Genomic DNA, 20,693 nt, shown 5'->3' on the forward strand with positions numbered 1-20,693 from the left:
GCTCAGCCATGATCTAGGCTGTAGACAAAAGCAGGAATTTAGAAAAAAAAAAACAAAACCAGCTGCTCCTTGTTGCTGGTACTGTGCAGGAGAGACAAACGGAGTATTGCTCAGTGTGGTGGCAGAGGGAAGCACCGCAGAGAGCGAAGCAGGGCTCAGGGAAACCAGGACAGCAGAGATGGGGCTGGAGTGGCCTGAGAGAAGGGCAGTGGTGGGAGAGGAGACCTAGGATGTCAGGGGGCCCAGGTCCTGCAGGCCTTGGGGCTGCTCTGAGGACTTTTACTCTGGGTGAGGTGGGAGGCCCAGAAGGATGCTGAGCTGAGGGGGACAGGCCCTGAATGTCATGAAGGGAATGAAGTGGGAACAGCTAGGGACGTGCACAGGGGAGGCTCTCACTGTAGATGGCATAGGCAGAAAAGGCTTCTCTGAGGAGGTGACACTGTACTGAGCCCTGGCCTTGGCCAAGTTTCTAGCTTCTGTGAACTTGGAGCTTTAACACCTGCCCTCTACGTGTATGCGGGACTTCATGTTCTGAACAACCTCATGATATGCCAAGTCACCTTGCCTTGGCCCCTTATCTCCCATGTCACCTTCTTCCCCAGAGCAATCTTCCTCCGAAGGGTGCACTTTTCTTTTTTATTTTTCTTTTTCAAGACAGAGACAGGGTCTCCTGTCATTCAGGCTGGAGTGCAGTGGCGTGATCAGAGCTTACTGCAGCCTCGAATCCTGGGCTTAAGTTATCTTCCTGCCTCAGCCTCCCAAGTAGCTGGGACTACAGGTGTGTGCTACCCTGCCTGGCTAATTTTTTCATTTTCAAGTTTTTGTTGAGGTCGGGTCTCACTATGTTGCCCAGGCTGGTCTTGAGCTCCTGGCCTCCCAAAGTGATGGGATCACAGTTGTGCACCACTGTACCCAACCCACTTTTCAAATACAAACCAACCAATCCAGTGCCCACACCCCAGACACTTCCCCTGTGGGCTGTCACACTGGGACCATTATCCTACTGCCCTAATCACCTCAGTGACAGGAACCAGACCCCTATGGACTGGAATGATTGGAACTGCCCTCTCCTAAACTTGCTCATTGCCCCTCACTCTTTTCTCCCTGTAGGCAGCACAGGAAAGGTGCTTGCTCAGAGTACCCCTCCCTCTGCCTCCTAACCAACCCTGCTGCTTCCCGTGTGGCCCTGCCTTCCTTCTGGGAACTGTGACTATCTTCAGTTTTACTCATCTGATCTGGAGGCCTTATTATACCTCAAATTTTTATTAATACACAAGAAATAGAGTGGCCTGGAATGACAAGACACTTTGGACACAAGATAAACAAATTAGAACATATGAACTATGCACCATTTTCCAATATTCTGAAGAAGTGTAATAGTTTGATACATGAGTTTTTTTCAGGTGATGGGAAGCATTGTGGCTGTTGGTGGGATCTGCTGAAGGCGTGGACTTCACTGTGATGATGGAGCTCTCTGCCTCAGGTTTCCTGCAGCCCAGCATTTTTGTATGAGGCCATGGTGTTGTGAATTTTTTGTTCCAAAGATTCCTGGATATGATCTGCGTGAATTCCATGGACATCATGAGCTCTTTCCTTCTGTGATCCTGGTGGTCATTTACAATTTTTTAACCTTCCCGAAAAGATGCAGTGTGAACCTGGTGATCAAAGAGCAGCTCCTGGTAGGGCCTTGGTGTCTCCCGCTGGCCCATGTTGATTTACAGATGCCATATAATGTGGTGTAAGGTGGTCTTTCCCTGGGTTTGCAGGCAGCAATGTGTTGATGAGTCCTTCTCCCTTTTTTTAACTTTTATTTTTTTGGAGTCTCGCTCTGTCGCCCAGGCTGGAGTGCAGTGGTGTAATCTCAGCTCACTGCAAGCTCTGCCTTCCGGGTTCACGCCATTCTCCCACCTCAGCTTCTCGAGTAGCTGGGACTACAGGCGCCCGCCACCAAGCCCGGCTAATTTTGTTTTTGTATTTTTAGTAGAGACGGGGTTTCACCATGTTACCTAGGATGGTCTCTGCTAGTCTCGATTTCCTGACCTCATGATCCACCCGCCTTGGCCTCCCAAAGTGCTGGGATTATAGGCGTGAGACACCGCGCCTGGCCCCCTCTCCTTCTGAAGAAAGGAACAACCGTATCTTATATTTGCCACACAGTGTTTGTTTCTTCAGCTCCACAAAGGTCTGTCTGACAAATAGTAAGGTTCTGGTTATTGTGGTGTAAAAAATTACTCCAGATTCCACCTCTACCCATCCACCATAGGGCAGTATAACAGGGAGTTGCACAGAAGGTGTCCAGCTTGTAGCCTATCATAAATCTGGTGCCAAAGACAAAGATATTTTATGTTGTAGTTGGCATCTTGTAAGTACAAGTACATTCTGGGGCATCAGGTTCCTGTGGAAATGTTTCTTTTGCTGGTGGTACTGTAGGGCAGATAGTATTTGCCGGAACTTGCCTCAGGCCTCTTCCTCCTGCTTTTGGTGGGGCTCTAGGATGTAGTGAAGTAGCTGCCCCAGCTAGCATGCTACATGACTCAATGTAGAGTGCCCACGATGGCAGTCACTGGAAGGAGCTGATTGAGGTTGGGTGATTCGGGGCCCTTATTATGTCGACTTCACAGCTGTCGACTCCAGAGGCTGGAGGAGCTCTGCTGACCTCTCTAGGTGACCTTCACAGCCACCTGGATCCCAATGAGAATGTTCTGGGGTAACTATACCTTGGCTGCACGTGGGTGCTCAATAATGTCACCTGGACTCTCTCCCAACCTCTGACTCTGTGTCCTTCCCTCAGTGTGGATGTCGTGCTCAGGTGGGCTTTCCCTTCAAGGTGACAAGATGGTACCCACAGCCCCAGCCACCCAACAGAAATAGACCTTCTCTCCCCTGCTACCAACCCTTGTCCTGACCCTCGCCACCTGATTGGTCACATGCCCAGACGTTAGCCAATCACTGTGGCTGTGTAGGTTGGGTTCTTCTGATTGGCCAGGTTGAGGTCATGTGGCCGCTGTTGCCAGGGTTACTTGGACCTGTTCCCCTGTTTGGGTGGGAGATGGTATACCCACTGGCTTCTGTGTAACAGAATCCACGGAGGCATTTTTCCCTCTCCCACCACTTCCTCCCCAGGCCGCATTTCACCCATCCCAGAAAGGAACAAGGAGCAGACTTATGTCTGAAGATAGGATTTGGGATTCCCCTCAGCTTCAAGATTTGCTCCTTGTCCTGGTGCCATCGGCTACTCACTCAACCAACATGCACTGAGCACCCTCAACATACCAGGCTGTCACTAGGTGTGATACAAGGATGAGCAGGTCTAATGGGATTCCTGTCCTCCAGGAGCTGACACTCTAGCGGGAGTGCACAGACAAATCAAAGACCAATTCAGATCAGATGAGTCCAGATGGGGAAAAGAGATAGGATGGGATGGAGGGTGCCATGGAGGTGTCCCTAGCAAATCCCAATTTGCTCACTTCACCATGCATTCAGCCTCATGCAGTGTAGATCATAGGAAATGGAGTACACATCATAGAAAGTCGCCTTCACGTTCAGGCAGCTGATGAAGTCCTGTGGGCTCAGCTTGTTCAGGTCAAAGGTTATGCGGGCCACATCCATCTTCTTGGCAGGCTTATGGGAGAGAGACAGTGGGTGCCTCATCCCCTGCATTGAAACAAGCAGATGGTTAGCACCCCTTGAAGACTTCTCCCAGGGTCCCACTTTTCTCCCCCAACAGGTGGGACCTCACCTGTTCTGATGGGGGCTCCCATTTCTGCCCCTTCTGGAGGACCAGGAACACTGTATTGCCTGCCAGAGTTTTGAAGGAAGGACTCTTCTTCTGTCTCTACAGTTGTGCCATCTTCCTCCAGTACCAGGAAGAAGGGCTTGTCTGCCAGCATCAGAGTGCCCTGGACCTGGGGAATAAGGTCGGTGATGCTTCTGCCATCTCTAAGAAGTCAGAGCAAGTCTGGGAAAGCCCCACGTCATAGCGCCTCAGCTGCCAAGGAAAGAACAAGTGGGCTGGAGTCTATGGGGTAGAACTGGAGCCCAGCCCCTCTGCTGTGGAATCACTATGTAGAGACTTTATCATGGTACCTCTTGGCGCCTGGCTTCAGGGTTCATAGTCTGGAACAATATTGTCCAATAAAATATAATGTAAGCCACGTATGTAATTTTTAGTTGAGATATCATTTACATACTATAAAAGTTACCCTCTTAAAGTGTACAATTCAGATCCCAGTACTGGGCAAAATGGTGAGACTCCATCTCTACAAAAAAAATACATAAATTAGCCAGGTGTGGTGGTGTGTACCTGTAGTCCCAGCTACTCAGGAGACTTGAGGTGGGAGAAACACCTGAGCCCAGGAGATCAAGGATGTGGTGAGCTGTGATCGTGCCACTGCACTGCAGCCTGAGTGACAGAGTGAGACCCCGTCTCAAAAAAAGCGTATAATTCAGGGTTTTTTGTATATTCACGAAGTTGTGGAACCATCACCACTATCTAAGTTCAGAACATTTACATCACCCCAAAAAGAAACCCAGTTCCGGCCGGGCGCGGTGGCTCACGCTTGTAATCCCAGCACTTTGGGAGGCCGAGGCAGGGGGATGACCTGAGATTTTGAGTTCGAGACAAGCCTGACTAACATGGTGAAACCCCATCTCTACTGAAAATACAAAATTAGCCGGACGTGGTGGCACATGCCTGTAATCCCAGCCAGTCAGGAGGCTGAGGCAGGAGAATCACTTGAACCTGGGAGTCAGAGATTGCGGTGAGCCAAGATTGTGCCATTGCACTGCAGCCTGGGAAATGAGCGAAACTCTGTCTCAAAAAAAAAAAAGAAACAAACCCAGTTCCCATCGGCAGTCACTCCCCATTCCTCCAATTCCCCATCCCATGGCAACAGTTATTTTCTGTTTCTATGGATTTGCCTATTCCAGACATTTCATCGAAATGAAGTAATACAATATGGGATCTTTTTAGACTGACTTCTTTCACTTAGCATGTTTTCAAAGTCATCTGTGTTGCAGCATGATTTATCATTTTTTTTTTTTAAGAGACAGAGTCTCAGTCTGTCACCCAGGCTGGAGTGCAGTGACACACTCATAGCTCATTGCGGCCTCAAACTCTTGGGCACAAGTGATCCTCCTGTCCCAGCCTCCTAAGTAGCTGGGACTACAGGCGCTTGCCATTACGCCTGCCTAATTTTTATGTTTTTGTAGAGACAGTATCTGGCTATGTTGCATAGGCTAGTCTCAAAATCCTGGTCTCAAGGGATCCTCCAACCTTGGCCTCCCAAAGTGCTCGGATTACAGGCATGTGCTACTATGCCCAAACATGATTCATTCATTTTTGACTAAATAATATTCTACTATATAGATATAGCACATTTTCAAATCCATTTATCAATTGATAAACATTTAGCTTGTTTCTTATTGGCTACTATGAATAATGCTGCTGTAAGTTTTGGTGTACAAGTTTTTGTATGAACATCTATTTTCCATTCTCTTTGGCATATACCTAGGAGAAGAATTGCTGACTCATACATTAACTCTGTGTTTGACTTTTTTATATTATTTTTTGCTTTCCTTTTGAGACAGGGTCTTGACTTTTGCCCAAGCTGAAATGCAGTGGCACAGTCACTGCTCACTGTAGCCTTGACTCTGGAGCTGCACTGATGCCCCCACCTCTCTGTGCAGCTGTGTGACCTCAGGCAAGTTACTTAACCTCTCTGTGCTGCTGTGTGAACTCAGGCAAGTTACTTAACCTCTGTGTGCAGCGTCAGTCGAGTTACTTAAATTCTCTGTGCAACTGTGTGGCTTCAGGCAAGTTACTCAACCCCTCTGTGCAGCTGTGTGGCCTAAGGGAAGCTACTTAACCTCTCTGTGCAGCTGTGTGACTTCAAGCAAGTTACTTAACCTCTCTGTGCAGCTGTGTGGCCTCAGGCAGGTGACTTAACCTCTCTGTGCAGCTGCTTTGCCTCTGACAAGCCATTTAACCTCTCTGTACAGCTGTTTTGCCTCTGGCAAGTGACTTAACCTCTCTGTGCAGCTGTGTGGCCTCAAGGAAGTTACTTAAGCTATCTGTGCAGCTGTGTAGCCTAAAACAAGCTACTTAACCTCTCCATGCAACTGTGTGATCTCAGCGGTTACTTAACCTCTCTGTGCAGCTGTGTGGCCGCAGGTAAGTTAAACCTCTCTGTGCCACGTGTGGCCTCAGACAAGTTGCTTAACCACTGTTTGAAGCTGTGTGACATCAGGCAAGTTATGTAGTTTCTCTGTGCAGCTGCATGGCCTCAGGCAAGTTACTTAACCTCTCTGTGTAACTGTGTGACCCAGGCAAGTTACTTAACCTCTTGTGCAGCTGTTTTGCCTCTGGCAAGTTACTTAACCTCTCAGTGCAGCTGTGTGGCCTCAGGCAAGTTGCTTCACCCCCTCTTTCCAACTCTGAGACTTCAGAGAAGTTTTTGTTTTTTGAGGACAGCCTCAGGCCAAAGGTGCAGTGGCCCTCACACTCATAGCAGGCCCCCCGTTCTGGCAGAGTTGAGCTACAGCCTCTGGCTACATGTAGACTTGGTTAGTGGCTTAAGGTCATCAGAAGGTGGAAGATTTGTTAGAGATGCTGCTTCTGTGGATTTCTAGAGGGAGGCAGAGATTGTTACCTAGGTCAGCTCCCAATTACAGCAGCGAGTGGACTAAGGCAGTGCGTTCCAGCTTGTGTCCTAGAGAATGCTGGGTCCTCAGGATACTGATAGATGTCATAAGAAAAATGGGCCCTTTGGCCAGTTAGGTGTGGGATGTTAAACAGATTTCTGTGTGTGTGTATGCATGTGCATACATGTTCTTTGCTCAACATAAGAAAAGTTCTAAGTGGGCTGCTACATGAAAACTTTGAAAGTGAAAATGAGCCAGTCGCAGTGGCTCATATCTGTAACCCCAGCACTTTGGGAGGCCAAGCTGGGTGGATCACTTGAGGTCAGGAGTTCGAGACCAGCCTGGCCAACATGGCGAAACCCTGTCTCTACTAAAAATACAAAAATTAGCTGGATGTGGTGGCGGGCGCCTGTAATCCCAGCTGTTCGGGAGGCTGAGACAGGAGAATCTCTTGAACCTGGGAGGTGGAGGTTGCAGTGAGCGGAGATCGTGCCACTGTCCTCTAGCCTGGACAACAGAGTGAGACTCCGTCTCAAAAAAAAAAACAACTGAAAATGTAGCTGCATTAGCCTGAGAGCCAAGCTGTGCAGCAGATGGCTTATGGCTGAGGCTTGTCAGGTCTTTGCTGGGGATGGAAGTCACGGGGTGTGAGAGCGGTGGGTGAAGTCAAGAACAATGCCAAGGGGAGGTGGGTGAAGTCAAGAACAATGCCAAGGGCTACGTCTTTCTCAGGCAGCTCTCACTTCCCATGGGAGCATGGACTTTGGGGTCAGGTGGGCCTGAGGTCATGTTCTTAGTTAGCTACTCACAGGCTTTGTCACCCTAGGCAGGTCATTTTACCTCTCCGAGGCTACAGTTTGACATGAGGATAATACTACATTTCACAGGGCTGTCAAAAATAGATATCAAGGTTGGGAGTTAAATCCAGTTTCAAAAAAAAACCCAAACAGGGATATTAAAGCAGGCATGCTGGTGGATACCTGTTGTCCCAGCTACTCAGGAGGCTGAGGCAGGAGGATTTCTTGAGCCCAGGAGTTTGAGGCTGCAGTGTGATATGATTAAGCCTGTGAATAGCCACTGCGGTCAGCCTGGGCAACATAGCAAGACTTTATCTCTAAAAAAAATTTTTTTTAAACCAGGGATATTAGTAGATGATGGCTGTCATCATCACTGTCATCATTATTATAATTTTCTACGACATGTCTTGTCAGTGTTTATAGTAGCCTTTTCCTATGTTAGTTCGTGACTCAGATCTCTGCTAGGTGGCATCTCCTAATGCTGCAGTTTGGGTAATGTCATCAACAAATCCCCAGTCCGAACAGACACTGAAGTGAGCTCGGCCTGTCTCAGGGCTGTCATTACTTCTGCAGCCTCTGATGAACCTCGCTTCCGGCCTCCTAAGGATAAGCCAACGCCCCACCCCCCTCTTCCTTTTGATGAGTCCTTTTCCCTGCACAGAGCTTCTGGTGAAGGTGGTGGGAGTTGTTCTTGCAGAGCACATGGGATTCCAGTGGCCTGGCAGTGGGCCAGGATCTTGTTGCCATGGTTACTGACACTGTTTTTGCTGAAATTTTGCCAGATCCTGAAGATCTTCGTGGACAATCTCTTTGCTATTGTCCCGCTGAAGCAGGCCACAGCTGTGCGCTGCTTGGACATGAGTGCCTCCCGTAAGAAGCTGGCCATGGTAGATGAAAATGACACTTGCCTGGTGTATGACATTGACACCAAGGAGCTGCTTTTTCAGGTGAAGTCCCCGAGGGGGCCCAGGGACATCGTCCTTTGATTAGAGGTCCTCCTCTAGCTTCCTAGTCCCTGCAGGAGGCTCTCCTGCTCTGGCCCAGGCAGGTCTCTGGGAGAGGCAGGGGCCAAGCACATGTGCAGAGTCCCAGAGGCCCTGGGCCACAACCTGCTCCTCCCATGCAGGCACAAGCCACAGGGCCTGGACCGGCCTCTTTAACTTTGGTTTTCTTGCCAATGAGATGAGCCAGCAGAGCCTTTCTTAAGCATTTTCCATGAACAAGAAATGGCGTGATGACTCTGAGGGGGGCGTGACGTTAGCACTCAGTGAATGGGGCGATGGATGCACTTCCTTTGCAGAAGTCTGCGTCTCACCTGCTGCAGGCCTGCGTGTGTCTATGCGCACCTACAGCGCGGGAAGGAAACAGGATCAGTTTTGTCATCTGAAAGGGGGTAGGGGATGGGCAAGCCTGACCTTCTGTTTAATTCACAAGAATGCTAGAAGAGCCAGCAGAATGCGAAGTGCTTGGATCTTTGGAGGCATAGGCGTTGTTTAGTGGAGTCATCCAGCCCTGTGGCCTGAGAAAGTGTGTCACCAGAGAAGACAGCCCGGCAGCTCTGTGCTGGCCTGGCTGGCTTTCTGCTGGGCTCGTGCCGTTCTTTGTCTCTTTTGGGCTTTGGAGGTGGGGAGGGCTGGTTTGGCAGAATCGAGTTCCCTTCAAAGCTGGAGCCCCTCCTAACTGGTTTCCTCGGCCATTGCAGGGTTTCCTGATGTTACTGGCAGATTCAGTTCCCTTACCAGGCTCCTCCTTGTTCTCGGCAGCAGAATCAATAGGGGGAGGGGCCTGGAGTGGGGAGCAGCCTCAGTCAATTAGAAGGGGTGCAGTGGCTCATGCATGTAATCCCAGCACTTTGGGAGGCCGAGGCGGGTGGATCACGAGGTCAGGAGATCGAGACCATCCTGGCTAACATAGTGAAACCCCGTCTCTACTAAAAATACAAAAAATTCGCTGGGCGTGGTGGCAGTTGCCTGTAGTCCCAGCTACTTGGGAGTCTGAGGCAGGAGAATGGCATGAACCCGGGAAGTGGAGCTTGCAGTGAGCCGAGATCGCGCCACTGTACTCCAGCCTGGGCGATAGAGTGAGACTCCGTCAAAAAAAAAAAAAAAAGAAGGAGTTACCTGGCCACCTCTAGCCCGGAGGTGACTCCCTGTCAGTCTCAACTCACTCATGTCCCTGAGAGAGTAGAATGGTTCGGGGGAAAGAGAGGGCACAGCCTTCAGGCTGACCTAGGCTTGGGTCCTGCCTGCATCCCTTCCTGTGTGATCTTAAGCAAGTTAGTGAGCCTCTCTGAGCCTTGATTTCTTTTCTCTAAAATGAAATTAGTAATTGCCCCTCACAGAATTGCTACAGGAGTGAACAAGATACCACAGTGCCTAGCTCAGTGCTGGGCGCAAAATGGGGCCTGAAATGTTACCTCCCTTCTTCCCAGCCTCACCTCCCACCTATAGGGGGCGTAGCTGGCCCCAAATGTGAATCTGTGTCTGAGCCTAGAATCATACAAATGTGGAAGGGCGTCTGCGCGCCCCCGTCCCCACTGCTGGCTCTATAGCAGGCTAGGGGAAGGTGATTCTCAGCCCTGCCAGGAGACATCAGCATTCCCAGCTGTGACATTGCCTGCTGGCTTTTCCTCTTCTCCACTGCCCCTCCCCCTACACATAAAACAGCTATATATTTTTTTCTCATTATAGAAGCAATCTACGCTCCTTATAAAAGATTCAGACATTGTAAAACATTCTAGGCAGAAAGCTGTGAGCATCTACTGGTCCCTGAGGCTCCAGGGCTGAGCAGGGAACTGAGGTGCAGTGGGTGCCTCCCAGGGTGACTCTATTTTCACAATGTGTGGACTGTAAATGCAAAGAACAAGATATTCTTTTCAAATCTTACAAATAACTCACCGTTCTTTCTCTTATTATCAAACAATAGATAGATGTTCATGACAGAACAAATTCAGGCAAACAAAAAAGATTTTCTCATTACACAATTTCGCCCACCCAGAAACGCTGTTAATCCTTTGGAACATATTCTTGTAAATCTTCTGTTTATAGAAATGTATATTTCTTCTGTAATAGAAGTGGAATCCCACTTTGCTGATTCTCCACTTTCTTTTTTTTTTGGAGACGGTTTCGCTCTTGTTGCCCAGGCAATGCCACCACGATCTTGGCTCACTGCAACCTCCACCTCCTAGGTTCAAGCCATTCTCCTGCCTCAGCCTCCCAAGTAGCTGGGATTACAGGCACATGCCACCACGCCTGGCTAATTTTTGTATTTTTAGTAGAGACAGGGTTTCACCATGTTGGCCAGGCTGGTCTCGAACTCCTGACCTCAGGTGATCCACCCGCCTTGGCCTCCCAAAATGCTAGGATTACAGGTGTGAGCCACTGCACCCGGTCTGATTCTCCACTTTCTATATAGGGACTCATATTGCAGGATACTATTTTTCTCTTTTTTTTTATATTATACTTTAAGTTCTAAGGTACATGTGCACAACGTGCAGGTTTGTTACATATGTATACATCTGCCATGTTGGTGTGCTGCACCCATTAACTCGTCAATTACATTAGGTATATCTCCTAATGCTATCCCTCCCCACCAACCCCATGACAGGCCCCAGTGTATGATGTTCCCCATCTGTGTCCAAGTGTTCTCATTGTTCAATTCCCACCTATAGTGAGAACATGCAGTGTTTGGTTTTTTGTCCTAGCGATAGTTTGCTCAAAATGATGATTTCCAGCTTCATCCATGTCCCTACAAAGGACATGAACTCATCCTTTCTTATGGCTGCATAGCATTCCATGATGTATATGTGCCACATATTCTTAATCCAGTCTATCTTGATGGACATTTGGGTTGGTTCCAAGTCTCTGCCATTGCGAACAGTGCCGCAGTAAACATGCATGTGCATGTGTCTTTATAGCAGCATGATTTATAATCCTTTGGGTATATACCCAGTAATGAGATGGCTGGGTCAAATGGAACTTCTAGTTCTAGATCCTTGAGGAATTGTCAGGAGAATATTTTTCAAAAGTAACGCCTGCTTACTCAAAAATTCCAACAACATGCAGGTGCATGGAGGGGCTTGCCTCTGTTCATTTCTCTTGCCTCTGTTCATTTCTTTTTGGTCCCCTTTCTTCCTTTTCCCTCCATCCCACTGTAAGCAATTTAGTGGGATTCAGTCTTTAAAAGGGTATTAGGCTGAAATGTGCAAGCGCTGCCCAAGCCCAGGGTGGTTCTCACAGGATCCCCACTGTCCCTGTCCCCCAGGAACCAAATGCCAACAGTGTGGCCTGGAACACCCCGTGTGAGGACATGCTCTGCTTCTTGGGAGGAGGCTACCTCAACATCAAAGCCAGCACCTTCCCTGTGCACCAGCAGAAGCTGCAGGGCTTTGTGGTCGGCTACAGTGGCTCCAAGATCTTCTGCCTCCACGTCTTCATTTCTGCTGTGGAGGTGCCGCAGGTAACTGGGAGCACCTGTCCACTCTCGGCACTGGCAAGGCCAATAAGACTAGGGAAGCCGGGCCCCTGGCTGGTGCTTTGAGGAGAGAGTAGCAAGGAGAGAAGAATGGCAACTGTGATGTCATGGGAGGCAGTCTGGGCTTGGAACCCTCAGCCCTATCTCCACTCCTTGCAACCTGTGTGACTGGGGCAAACAGCTCAACCTCCCTGAGCATCAGTTTCTTCCTGGTCCCCCTTCCGGCAGGGATTTGGGGGGGTATACAGTGTTGTCAGCAGAGTGTATTTTACAGAGAGTCCAATGTGGGCCGAGTGGAGCAAGCAACAAAGCCGGGAGTCCGGCAGGGTGTGTGCGTGAGCACGTGTGTGATGGTGGTGATGTGTGTGAGAGAGAGAGGGGAGAGAGAGAATGAGTGGGTGGGGGGTGAGGCCTGAGGTCTGTGAGCCGATAAGGGAGCATGGGACTCTGCACAAGCCCCTGAACCAGGAGGAGCCACAGCAGAAATGCGGCCCTGGAGGGTGGAGCCGCAGAATGGGGGAGGGCAGAACCACAGACAGGCGGCTGAGACTGACCTCCCGAGTGCGAGCCGGTCTCCCCTTCACCTCCTGCACCCCAGGAAGATGGTGCTCACTGTAGGATTGCCATAAAACAGAGACACGCACCAGCGAGAAACTTTAGCCTTCAGCATCCCATCCTCAAGACAGAATCACTCTTAAACATGTTGAAATACGTCTGCTTAGAGCTTTTCTATGTGTATATATAATGTATGCATAATATACAATTAGAAGCATGTGATTTTATAAGAACATTTTTAAACAAAAGTGGAATCACACTGCAAATACTTTTCATGACTTTTATGTGTATATGTATTGCTACCTATAGATGGAACTTCAGATTTACTGTATTCCCCAAGCCTGGACTGTAAACAAGACTTCTCATCCCTTCCTCTATGGCTATCTTCTCATTTCACCTCACATTCGGTTATGGCAGCCCCATCACTGTCTATGAAGTGCCGGCTGTACACTAGTCATCTGGCCTTTTCACTCAGCAATCTCCTGAAGCATGGTTCTGTGTCAGCAAATGTTCTTATCCAGCATGGCAAAATGTTAAGGTAATTGTAGACTCACATAAGTTGCAGGAAATAATACAGAGATCCCTTATACCCTTTGCCCAGTTTCCCGCAATGGTAACAGTGTGCAAAGCTCCAGGACGATTTTCCCACCCATGTTGGCGTGTGTAACGGCCCCCCACAGTCACGGCACTGAACATGGCCACCACCACAAGTGCCTAGTGTTGTGCTACCCTTTTACAGCCAGCGCCCCTCCCTCCTGCCCGGGCCCCCCTGCGTTGTATTTATGGCTGCATTTTGTCCTGTCTTGTGGATGTTCCATGACTGACAGACAGGCTGAACAAAGGGTGTGCAAAGAAGCCCAGAGCAGGAGAGAAGGCTCCCCAGCCTGGCTCTTGGTCGGCACAGTCGCAGGCTGGCTCTGCCTCTCTTGGCTGCACTGTCCTGAAGCAGGAAATATGAGAAAAACAAGTAAAGGGAAAACAAGTCCAGTTGGAGCTATGATAACATTATCTGCAAGGCCAGGCAGGGGCCCCAAAGAAATGGGATCCAAGAGCAGGGACAAGAAAAACAAGTTCTTAGTCTCCCCCAGGAATTATTTCCCCATGCTATCATTCTTTGTTCTTCTCTTATAACTATTTTTGTAACTATTTCTGCAAGTTTGCAAGGATTTTATAAGTTCATGTTTTCCCATCTATGCAGGATGGCAAAGGTCACAAGACATGCCTGAATTGCAAAACCTGTCACAGTTTGATTAACTGCCTTTGTTCTGCTTCTGTAAGCTCACCTTCCCCACCCTGCAAGTTTTGCACCACTGGCTAGCCACTCCCCTTCAGTCGCCTGAATAAAAGTCAAGCCTGATCTTTGTTCATTGCTCAGCCTCTGGATATTAATCCGCTGGGCCAGTGGCCACCTAAATAAAATCCTCCTATTTCACCCTTTGGTCTCTACAGTCTCCTGATTCCCACAACATTTTGGCGAGCCAGCCAGGAACGGAGACGACAGGTTTACTGCCTCCTTTGCCTGTGGAACTGGAGCCCGGGGCCAGGGGAGGCCTGTGACCCCAGGCACCATCAGGAGAACTTCAACCCAGAGGGGAGATCAGCTCTCCTGTGATCCAGTGCCCCTACCCGACAGCACAACAGAACCTAAAGGGGCTACAGGATGATTCCAGGAACAGCACGCTTCAGGACCACAGTAAGGTTCGGGGCCCAAGGCAGGATCTGTCCCATAAGGGCGGAAGGGAACCTGATCAACTTCCAGGATTGCACCAAGTAGTCCAACCCAGGATACAAGAGTGGCTCACAAAGTCGGATGAAACTGGCACCCAGGGCGTATGAGTAATCTGACCTAGGACGTGAGAGTGGCTCACTATTTCGGATGAAACCTACACCCCAACCGAACCAGGACGCGAGAGTGGCTTGCTAAGTTGGTTGAGAAAGGAAACTGGAAGCAAGGAGGTGTGTGAGTGCATGTGAAAGAGATGGTTCCGGAAGGAACCAACGCAGGGAGTGATGTGTGGGGGTTGCAGGTCTCTTAGCATAGACCGTACGCTTCGAGCGAAGTGTGGGACTGACCGGGACTAGTGGCGAACATCCTACGTGGGCTACCGCATATGGCTCAGAAAGGTGCCCCACAATTTAGTAATTGTGGGGGGGATTAACGATCACTCCAAAGCTAAGCAGCATCTGAAAGACTCCCGCAAGGGAGACGATCTAATTGGTCTGAAGCAAAAGTGAGAGTGTGTTGTGCCAAAAAAGGAGGAAATGGGAGGGAAGTCGTCAAAACCCACCCGGTTAGAATGTATGTTAAAGAATTTTAAGAAAGGTTATAAGAGGGACTATGGAATCAAGTTGACCCCCCAGAAGTTAAGAACTCTCTGTGAAATAGAATGGCCTTCTTTTAGTGTAGGATGGCTGGCCTAAAGGACTATAGATAGAGAAACAATTGGCCGTGTATATCGGGTGGTGACTAGGGTTAGAGAACAGCCAGAGCATCCAGACCAATTCCCGTATGGTCTGAATGCAGCCCTGCCTAGCAGCTTATTGCAGAACGCTCATAGCTTGAGTTGAGCCAAAAGTGAAAGAGAATTCAGCTTCACCATCAGCTGCAGAGACAAAGGGAAAGCCACAGGTTTTGCAGGAACCACTGGAGGAGACAGAGACCCCTCCTCCCTACACTCCAATACCCACCCTTTACCAAGGCTGGCCCCTGAGCAGCCAGACTCAGATGGTGATACGCCCCAGGCTACACCCCAGAGGGAGAAATCTGAGCCCTCACCCCAGGAGGTCAAGGAGGAAAGTCAGGATGATTAAGCAGGCTGCCTCCAGTCTGGCTGCACCCAGGTTATGCAAATGCCTCTCAGGGAAACAAGGGGACCTTTTTATTATAATGAACAGGGCCAAGTCCAAGGAGGAGAACGAACTTTCATTTACCAGCCTTTTTCAACCACCGAGCTCCTAAACTGGAAACACCATACTCCCTCCTACGTGGAGAAGCCCCAAGCCCTCACAGATCTATGCAGTCCATCTTCCTGACACACAGTCCAACTTGGCCAGACTGCAAACAGCTCCTACTGACGCTGTTTAACACCGAGAAGTGCTGGAGGGTAACCCAGGCAGCCCTCCACCGGTTAAAAGCCAATGCACCAGAAGGCACACTTAATGTTCAGGCTTACACTCTGGGCCAGTTCCCAGAAACAGACCCTAACTGGGACCCAAATAATGCAACCCAGTTTCAGCGCCTACAGAGGTACCAAGAAGCACTGCGGCAAGGGTTAAGGGAGGGTAGAAAGAAGGCCGTCAATATAGGAAAGAGCTCAGAGGTGCTTCAGGGAATTGATGAAAGCCCCAGCCAGTTTTATGAGAGACTCTGTGAGGTGCTCCGGTTTTTGTTTTTGTTTTGTTTTTTTTGTTTTTTTTTTAAGACGGAGTCTCGCTCTATTTCCCAGGCTGGAGTGTGGTGGTGCGATCTCGGCTTGCTGCAAGCTCTGCCTCCCAGGTTCACGCCATTCTCCTGGCTCAGCCTCCCGAGTAGCTGGGACTACAGGTGTCCACCATCACACCCGGCTAATTTTTTGTATTTTTAGTAGAGACGGGGTTTCACTGTGTTAGCCGGGATGGTCTCAATCTCCTGACCTCGTGATCCGCCCGCCTCGGCCTCCCAAAGTGCTGGGATTACAGGCGTGAGCAACCGCACCCAGCGAGGTGTTCCACTTTTATACTCCCCGATTTGACCCCGCGGCCACTGAAGATCAGTGCATGGTGAACACAGCGTTTGTAGGACAAGCCCAGGGGGACATCAAGGGGAAGCTGCAAAAGCTAGAGGGCTTCACAGGCGTGAATGCCACTCAGCGTTTAGAAGTGGCCACCAAGGTGTATGTTAACCGTGATCAGGAGGCAAAGAAGGAGGCTGATCAGAGACTCAGGAAAAAGGCCGATTTGTTGACGGCAGCACTTACAGAAGGGGGCAAGTGTCACGAGAGGACGTGGACGTGGACATAGGTGCGGACAAGGAAGAGGTCAAATCAGGCAAAGACCCGAGAATTGGGCAAGACTAGATAGAGACCAGTGTGCGCAGAGCAAGAGGAAAGGACACTGGAAGAATGAATGTCCAGAAGGCAGTGAGGGAGAGGAGGAAGCCAAGGAGCTAGAAGGCTGCCAGCTGAAGGCTATCACACCCAGAAAAGAGCCAAACGCCGACTTTATTGGGCTGGCAGGGACTGAAAGCTATGAGGACTAGGCCAGACTGGGCTCCATCTCCTTAGGCCCCCAGGAGCCCATGTCATGGTGGAAGTACGGGCCACCTGATGGACTTTATAGTAAACACTGGGGCTGAACACATGGCAGTGATACAGCCCATGACTTTAAGCCCGCTCCATCCTGAACAAATGGTGTTAACCCTCACCATCCCGCAGGCGGAGGAATGGAGACTGTACGCAGAAGGGTTGCCAAAGCCGGGGCTAGATGAGCTGTATAAGTTGCCTAGTAAAATTCCTGGAGTGTAGGCCGAAGATACCCCCCTGGCCTGGCTGTGAACCAGGCACCAGTGATAGTGGAACTAAAATCGGGGAATCGGGGGCAACACTGGTTCAGGTTCATCAGTACTTCCCCAAGAAGCTGTACAGGGCATTCAAGGGCATTTGAAGTGGCTATTAGAACACAGGACCTTGGCCCAATGCCAGCCACTGTAGGACACTTTTGCCAGTGTGGAAACCAAGGACTAACGAATATAGACCAGTGCAGGATGTACATGTTGCAAACCAGGCCCCCAGGAATTCCAGAAATGGAAATTACACACAGCCAACCAGCCACAAAGCTCAGGAAAAGTGGAGCACATGAACTGGACACTCAAGCAGCTACTAAAGAAATATTGCCAAAAAATTCATCTAAGATAGGATCAGGTCCTGCCCATGGTCCTCCTCCGAGTCAGGTGTACCCCCACCAAACAAACTAGGTATTCACCCTCTGAAATCTTGTTTGGCCAGCCACCCCCAACCATAGGTCAAATTAAAGGTCAAAATTAAGGTAATTCCGTGAGTTAAGGGAGCTAACCTTGAGAAGGCAGATGCAGGCCTTAGGGAGAGCCATGCAAGAGATCCATGGCTGGGTACTGGAAAGAATGCCCATAGGACTAACAGACCAAACATACCCTTTTAGACCCAGGGATTCTGTTTAGGTCAAGAAATAGAATCTAACCACTTTAGGACCCATATGGGATGGGCCCCATACTGTAATCTTGTCCACTACCACTGCTATTAAAGTTGCAGGAGTCGTGCCTTAGATCCACCACAGTTGGCTGAAACTGGCAGCCCAGGACAAGTGGACCAGCCAGCAAGACTCAGACCATCCAAACCAGCTGATCCTATGACAGGACCGAGGTACCAGTGAAAGTGACAACAGCCCTGCTCTGGTGACTCCAGAAGCCGACCAGTCTACGCACAGCTGAAGCTTGAGGAGACAGCAGCCCTGCTGTAGTCACCCCAGAAGCTGACTAGTCTATGCACAGCCGAAGTTTCATCTAGGAAGTAAATGTAGTTAGAAATCTTAAGCCCAGTAATTTTCCTTGTAATCTTAATTGTTTTACTATTAACCTGTCACTATGCTCAACCTCCTCCCCTGGATAAGGACCTCTGCTGTCCATGCTGGGTATGAACATACTATTCATTACTTTGCTCTTGCTACTCCCTCTATCCATGTTAGAAGGAGGGGTATGCGGAAACTTTAAACTAATTGTTGCCTAGAAATTGATGACAATAGGAAGGTCATTGAAGATATAACTGCAAAAGTCAAAAATTAGCCCATGTCCCAGTCCAAATTTGGAAAGGATGGTCTCCAGATACCCTCTTTGGGGGCTGGTTTTTGTCCCTTGGAAGATTTAAGACCTTAGTAGGAATAGTTCTGGTCATACTGGGAGTCTGTCTCACACTCTCTTGTCTCCTACCTCTCCTTGTTAAAAACATCCAATCAGCCATAGAGGTTCTTGTAACCAGGTAAACCACCACTCAACTAATGGCTTTAATCAAATGTCAACCTTTGCCAAATAAAGGACTAACTCCTCATGGAGAATTAAATTCTGATGATAATGCTTTCTATTAAACTTTATTTATAAACAGCATCAAAGGGGAGAATTAAGCAGGAAATATAAGAAAAACAAGTAAAGGGAAAACAAGTCCAGTTGGAGCTATGATAACATTATCTGCAAGGCCAGGCAGGGGCCCCAAAGAAACGGATTCCAAGAATAGGGATGAGAAAAACAAGTTCTTATCAGTCTCCCCCTGGAATTCTCTCCCAATGCCATCATTCTTTGTTCTGCCTTGTAACTATTTTTGTAACTATTTCTGCAAGTTTGCAAGGATTTTATAAGTTCCTGTTTTCCCATCTATGCAGGATGGCAAAGGTCACAAGACATGCTTGAATTGCAAAACCTGTCACAGTTAACTGCCTTTGTTCTGCTTCTGTAAGCTTGCTTTCCCCACCCTGCAAGTTTTGTGCCACTGGCTAGCCACTCCCCTTCAGTTGTCTGAATAAAAGTTAAGCCTGGCCTTTGTTCATTGATCAGCCTCTGGATATTAATCCACTAGGCCGGTGGCCACCTAAATAAAATCCTCCTGTTTCACCCATTGGTCTCTCCAGTCTCCTGATTCCCGCAACAGTCAGTCCAAGGCTCAGTTTCCCCATGTGCACAAAAGGGCCCCCCCTCCAGCTCTGATTCCGAGGATCCAGCCTCAGTCTGTGTCTGTGAACAGTGCTGGGTGATGATCCTGTTGACCCCTCATGTGCCTATGACAAGGAAGGTACCACAGGGACCTAGAGATGCCCACTGAACTAAGAGAACACTCAGGCCAGAGAGGAGTGGCTGCCAGAGGCTGAGCAGTGGGGCAGTGGTTCCAGCTGGGACGGGTCCCGATCTCTTATCTCCAAGTGTTCACCATTGTGCCCATATTCTTGGAAGGAGGAAGTAAGGAAGAGGTGGACTGGGCAGCCTCAGGTGGATCTGAGTCTAGCCGCACCTCAGGCAGCTGAGGGTCCCCAGGTCTCAGTTTCCCATCTCTCCCCAGCAAGGCTGTGAAGCCAGGAGCCCCTGGTGGCTGTCACACAGGTGGGCAGAGACCCCTCCTCCAAGGTTGCTGCTGTGTCTCTTCCCTGGCCTGGAGTCTGTGTGCCCATGGCAGAGGCCACCACTGGGCAGGGTGATTGCCCCGGGTCTCCCTGATTCTCCCCCCTGCAGATCTGGAACATCAGCCTGGAATGGAGACCTTGTCACGGCCCTCCCTGCTTGCCACCCGCAGCAGCTGAACACGCCGTTCAGCCATTCAGAGGTGGAGGCAGAGCCTGCACCTGGGCTCCCGAGGGCTGGGGCTCAGGTGCCCCAAGATGGCTGCCTCCATCTTCAGAGATGGCTGCCCAAGGGCCCCGACCCCACACCTTGAAGCTCCTCACAGCTCTTCCCCAGCCCACAGAGGGGAAGTCAGAGGGCAATAGCTCAGGAAATCCCCCACACTCAGGCTCGTGTGGGAACACTGAAGAGAGGAGCTCAGGGGGACCCCATCATCGTGGGAGACGCTGAGGCCCCATAAAGCCTTACGTGGAGGAGAGGGCCTGGCTGCAGCCCCACTCTCTGCCTGCCTTCTGGAGCACCAAAGCCTCCCCAGGATTTCCTTTCACTTTGAGGGCAAGTGTCTCCCAGGTATGAATACTGAATCTCCCCAACTTAATGCCAGTTTGCAACCTGAGAGGGGGATCTTGTGGGCCCTGCTTGAGCTCCCCAAGGGCCCCTCAGAGTCTATGCCCCCGTCCCGGTGCCACTCCCCTCTGGAAGTGCTGGCCCTGTGAGAAGGCACCTTCTCCAGGTCTGGCTTCCACCATTGAGGAGGCCCTTAAAGATGCCACAGTCCTCAAGACCATTGGCCAGGGAAACCTGGGTGAGGTGAAGTTGACTCAGCACGAACTCACTGGGACTCAGGTGGCCGTAAAAATAGAATCTATAACTAGGGGCTCCCCCAGCCTTCTGAGTCTACACAGAAAGGTAGAAGTCATGAAGGCCCTGAGTGCCCCATCATAATAAAGCCATATCATGTCACTGAAACCTCGGACATCCCATACTGAGCTATGGTGATACTCATAGTGAAGACCTTTTCCACCAAACACTCCAGACTGACCACATGGAGAAGGAGGAGGCTCGAGCCATGTTTCTGCAAATACTATCTGCCCTGTAGTACTGCCACCAAA

The 20,693-nt window shown here is 49.7% G+C and overlaps 1 protein-coding gene and 1 pseudogene across 1 annotated transcript; one reads left to right on the forward strand and one right to left on the reverse strand.

The window, feature by feature from the left end:
• Nucleotides 1-2,044: 2,044 nt before the first annotated feature.
• On the forward strand, nucleotides 2,045-19,084 carry LOC100457297 (intraflagellar transport protein 122 homolog). Its single transcript, XM_054550580.2, has 6 exons — nucleotides 2,045-2,182; nucleotides 3,842-3,917; nucleotides 8,222-8,386; nucleotides 11,703-11,897; nucleotides 12,777-13,005; nucleotides 13,917-19,084. The coding sequence occupies exons 3-5, from the start codon at nucleotides 8,297-8,299 to the stop codon at nucleotides 12,900-12,902; spliced, it is 411 nt and encodes a 136-aa protein (XP_054406555.1). The 5' UTR covers nucleotides 2,045-2,182; nucleotides 3,842-3,917; nucleotides 8,222-8,296; the 3' UTR covers nucleotides 12,903-13,005; nucleotides 13,917-19,084.
• LOC100458382 (lipid transferase CIDEC-like) lies at nucleotides 3,109-8,226 on the reverse strand (annotated as a pseudogene).
• Nucleotides 19,085-20,693: the final 1,609 nt, after the last annotated feature.

This window comes from Pongo abelii, chromosome 2, assembly GCF_028885655.2.
Source record: "Pongo abelii isolate AG06213 chromosome 2, NHGRI_mPonAbe1-v2.0_pri, whole genome shotgun sequence".
Taxonomy (NCBI): Eukaryota; Metazoa; Chordata; class Mammalia; order Primates; family Hominidae; genus Pongo; species Pongo abelii.

What these genes read in the sequence shown, in the direction of transcription:
- LOC100457297 (XM_054550580.2), top strand. Translation starts at nt 8,297, where the DNA reads ATGAGTGCCTCCCGTAAGAAGCTGGCCATGGTAGATGAAAATGACACT. An exon ending in CCAAGGAGCTGCTTTTTCAG is followed by an intron (nt 8,387 to 11,702) that starts GTGAAGTCCCCG and finishes CCTGTCCCCCAG; the next exon opens with GAACCAAATGCCAACAGTGT. An exon ending in CTGCTGTGGAGGTGCCGCAG is followed by an intron (nt 11,898 to 12,776) that starts GTAACTGGGAGC and finishes TGCTACCTATAG; the next exon opens with ATGGAACTTCAGATTTACTG.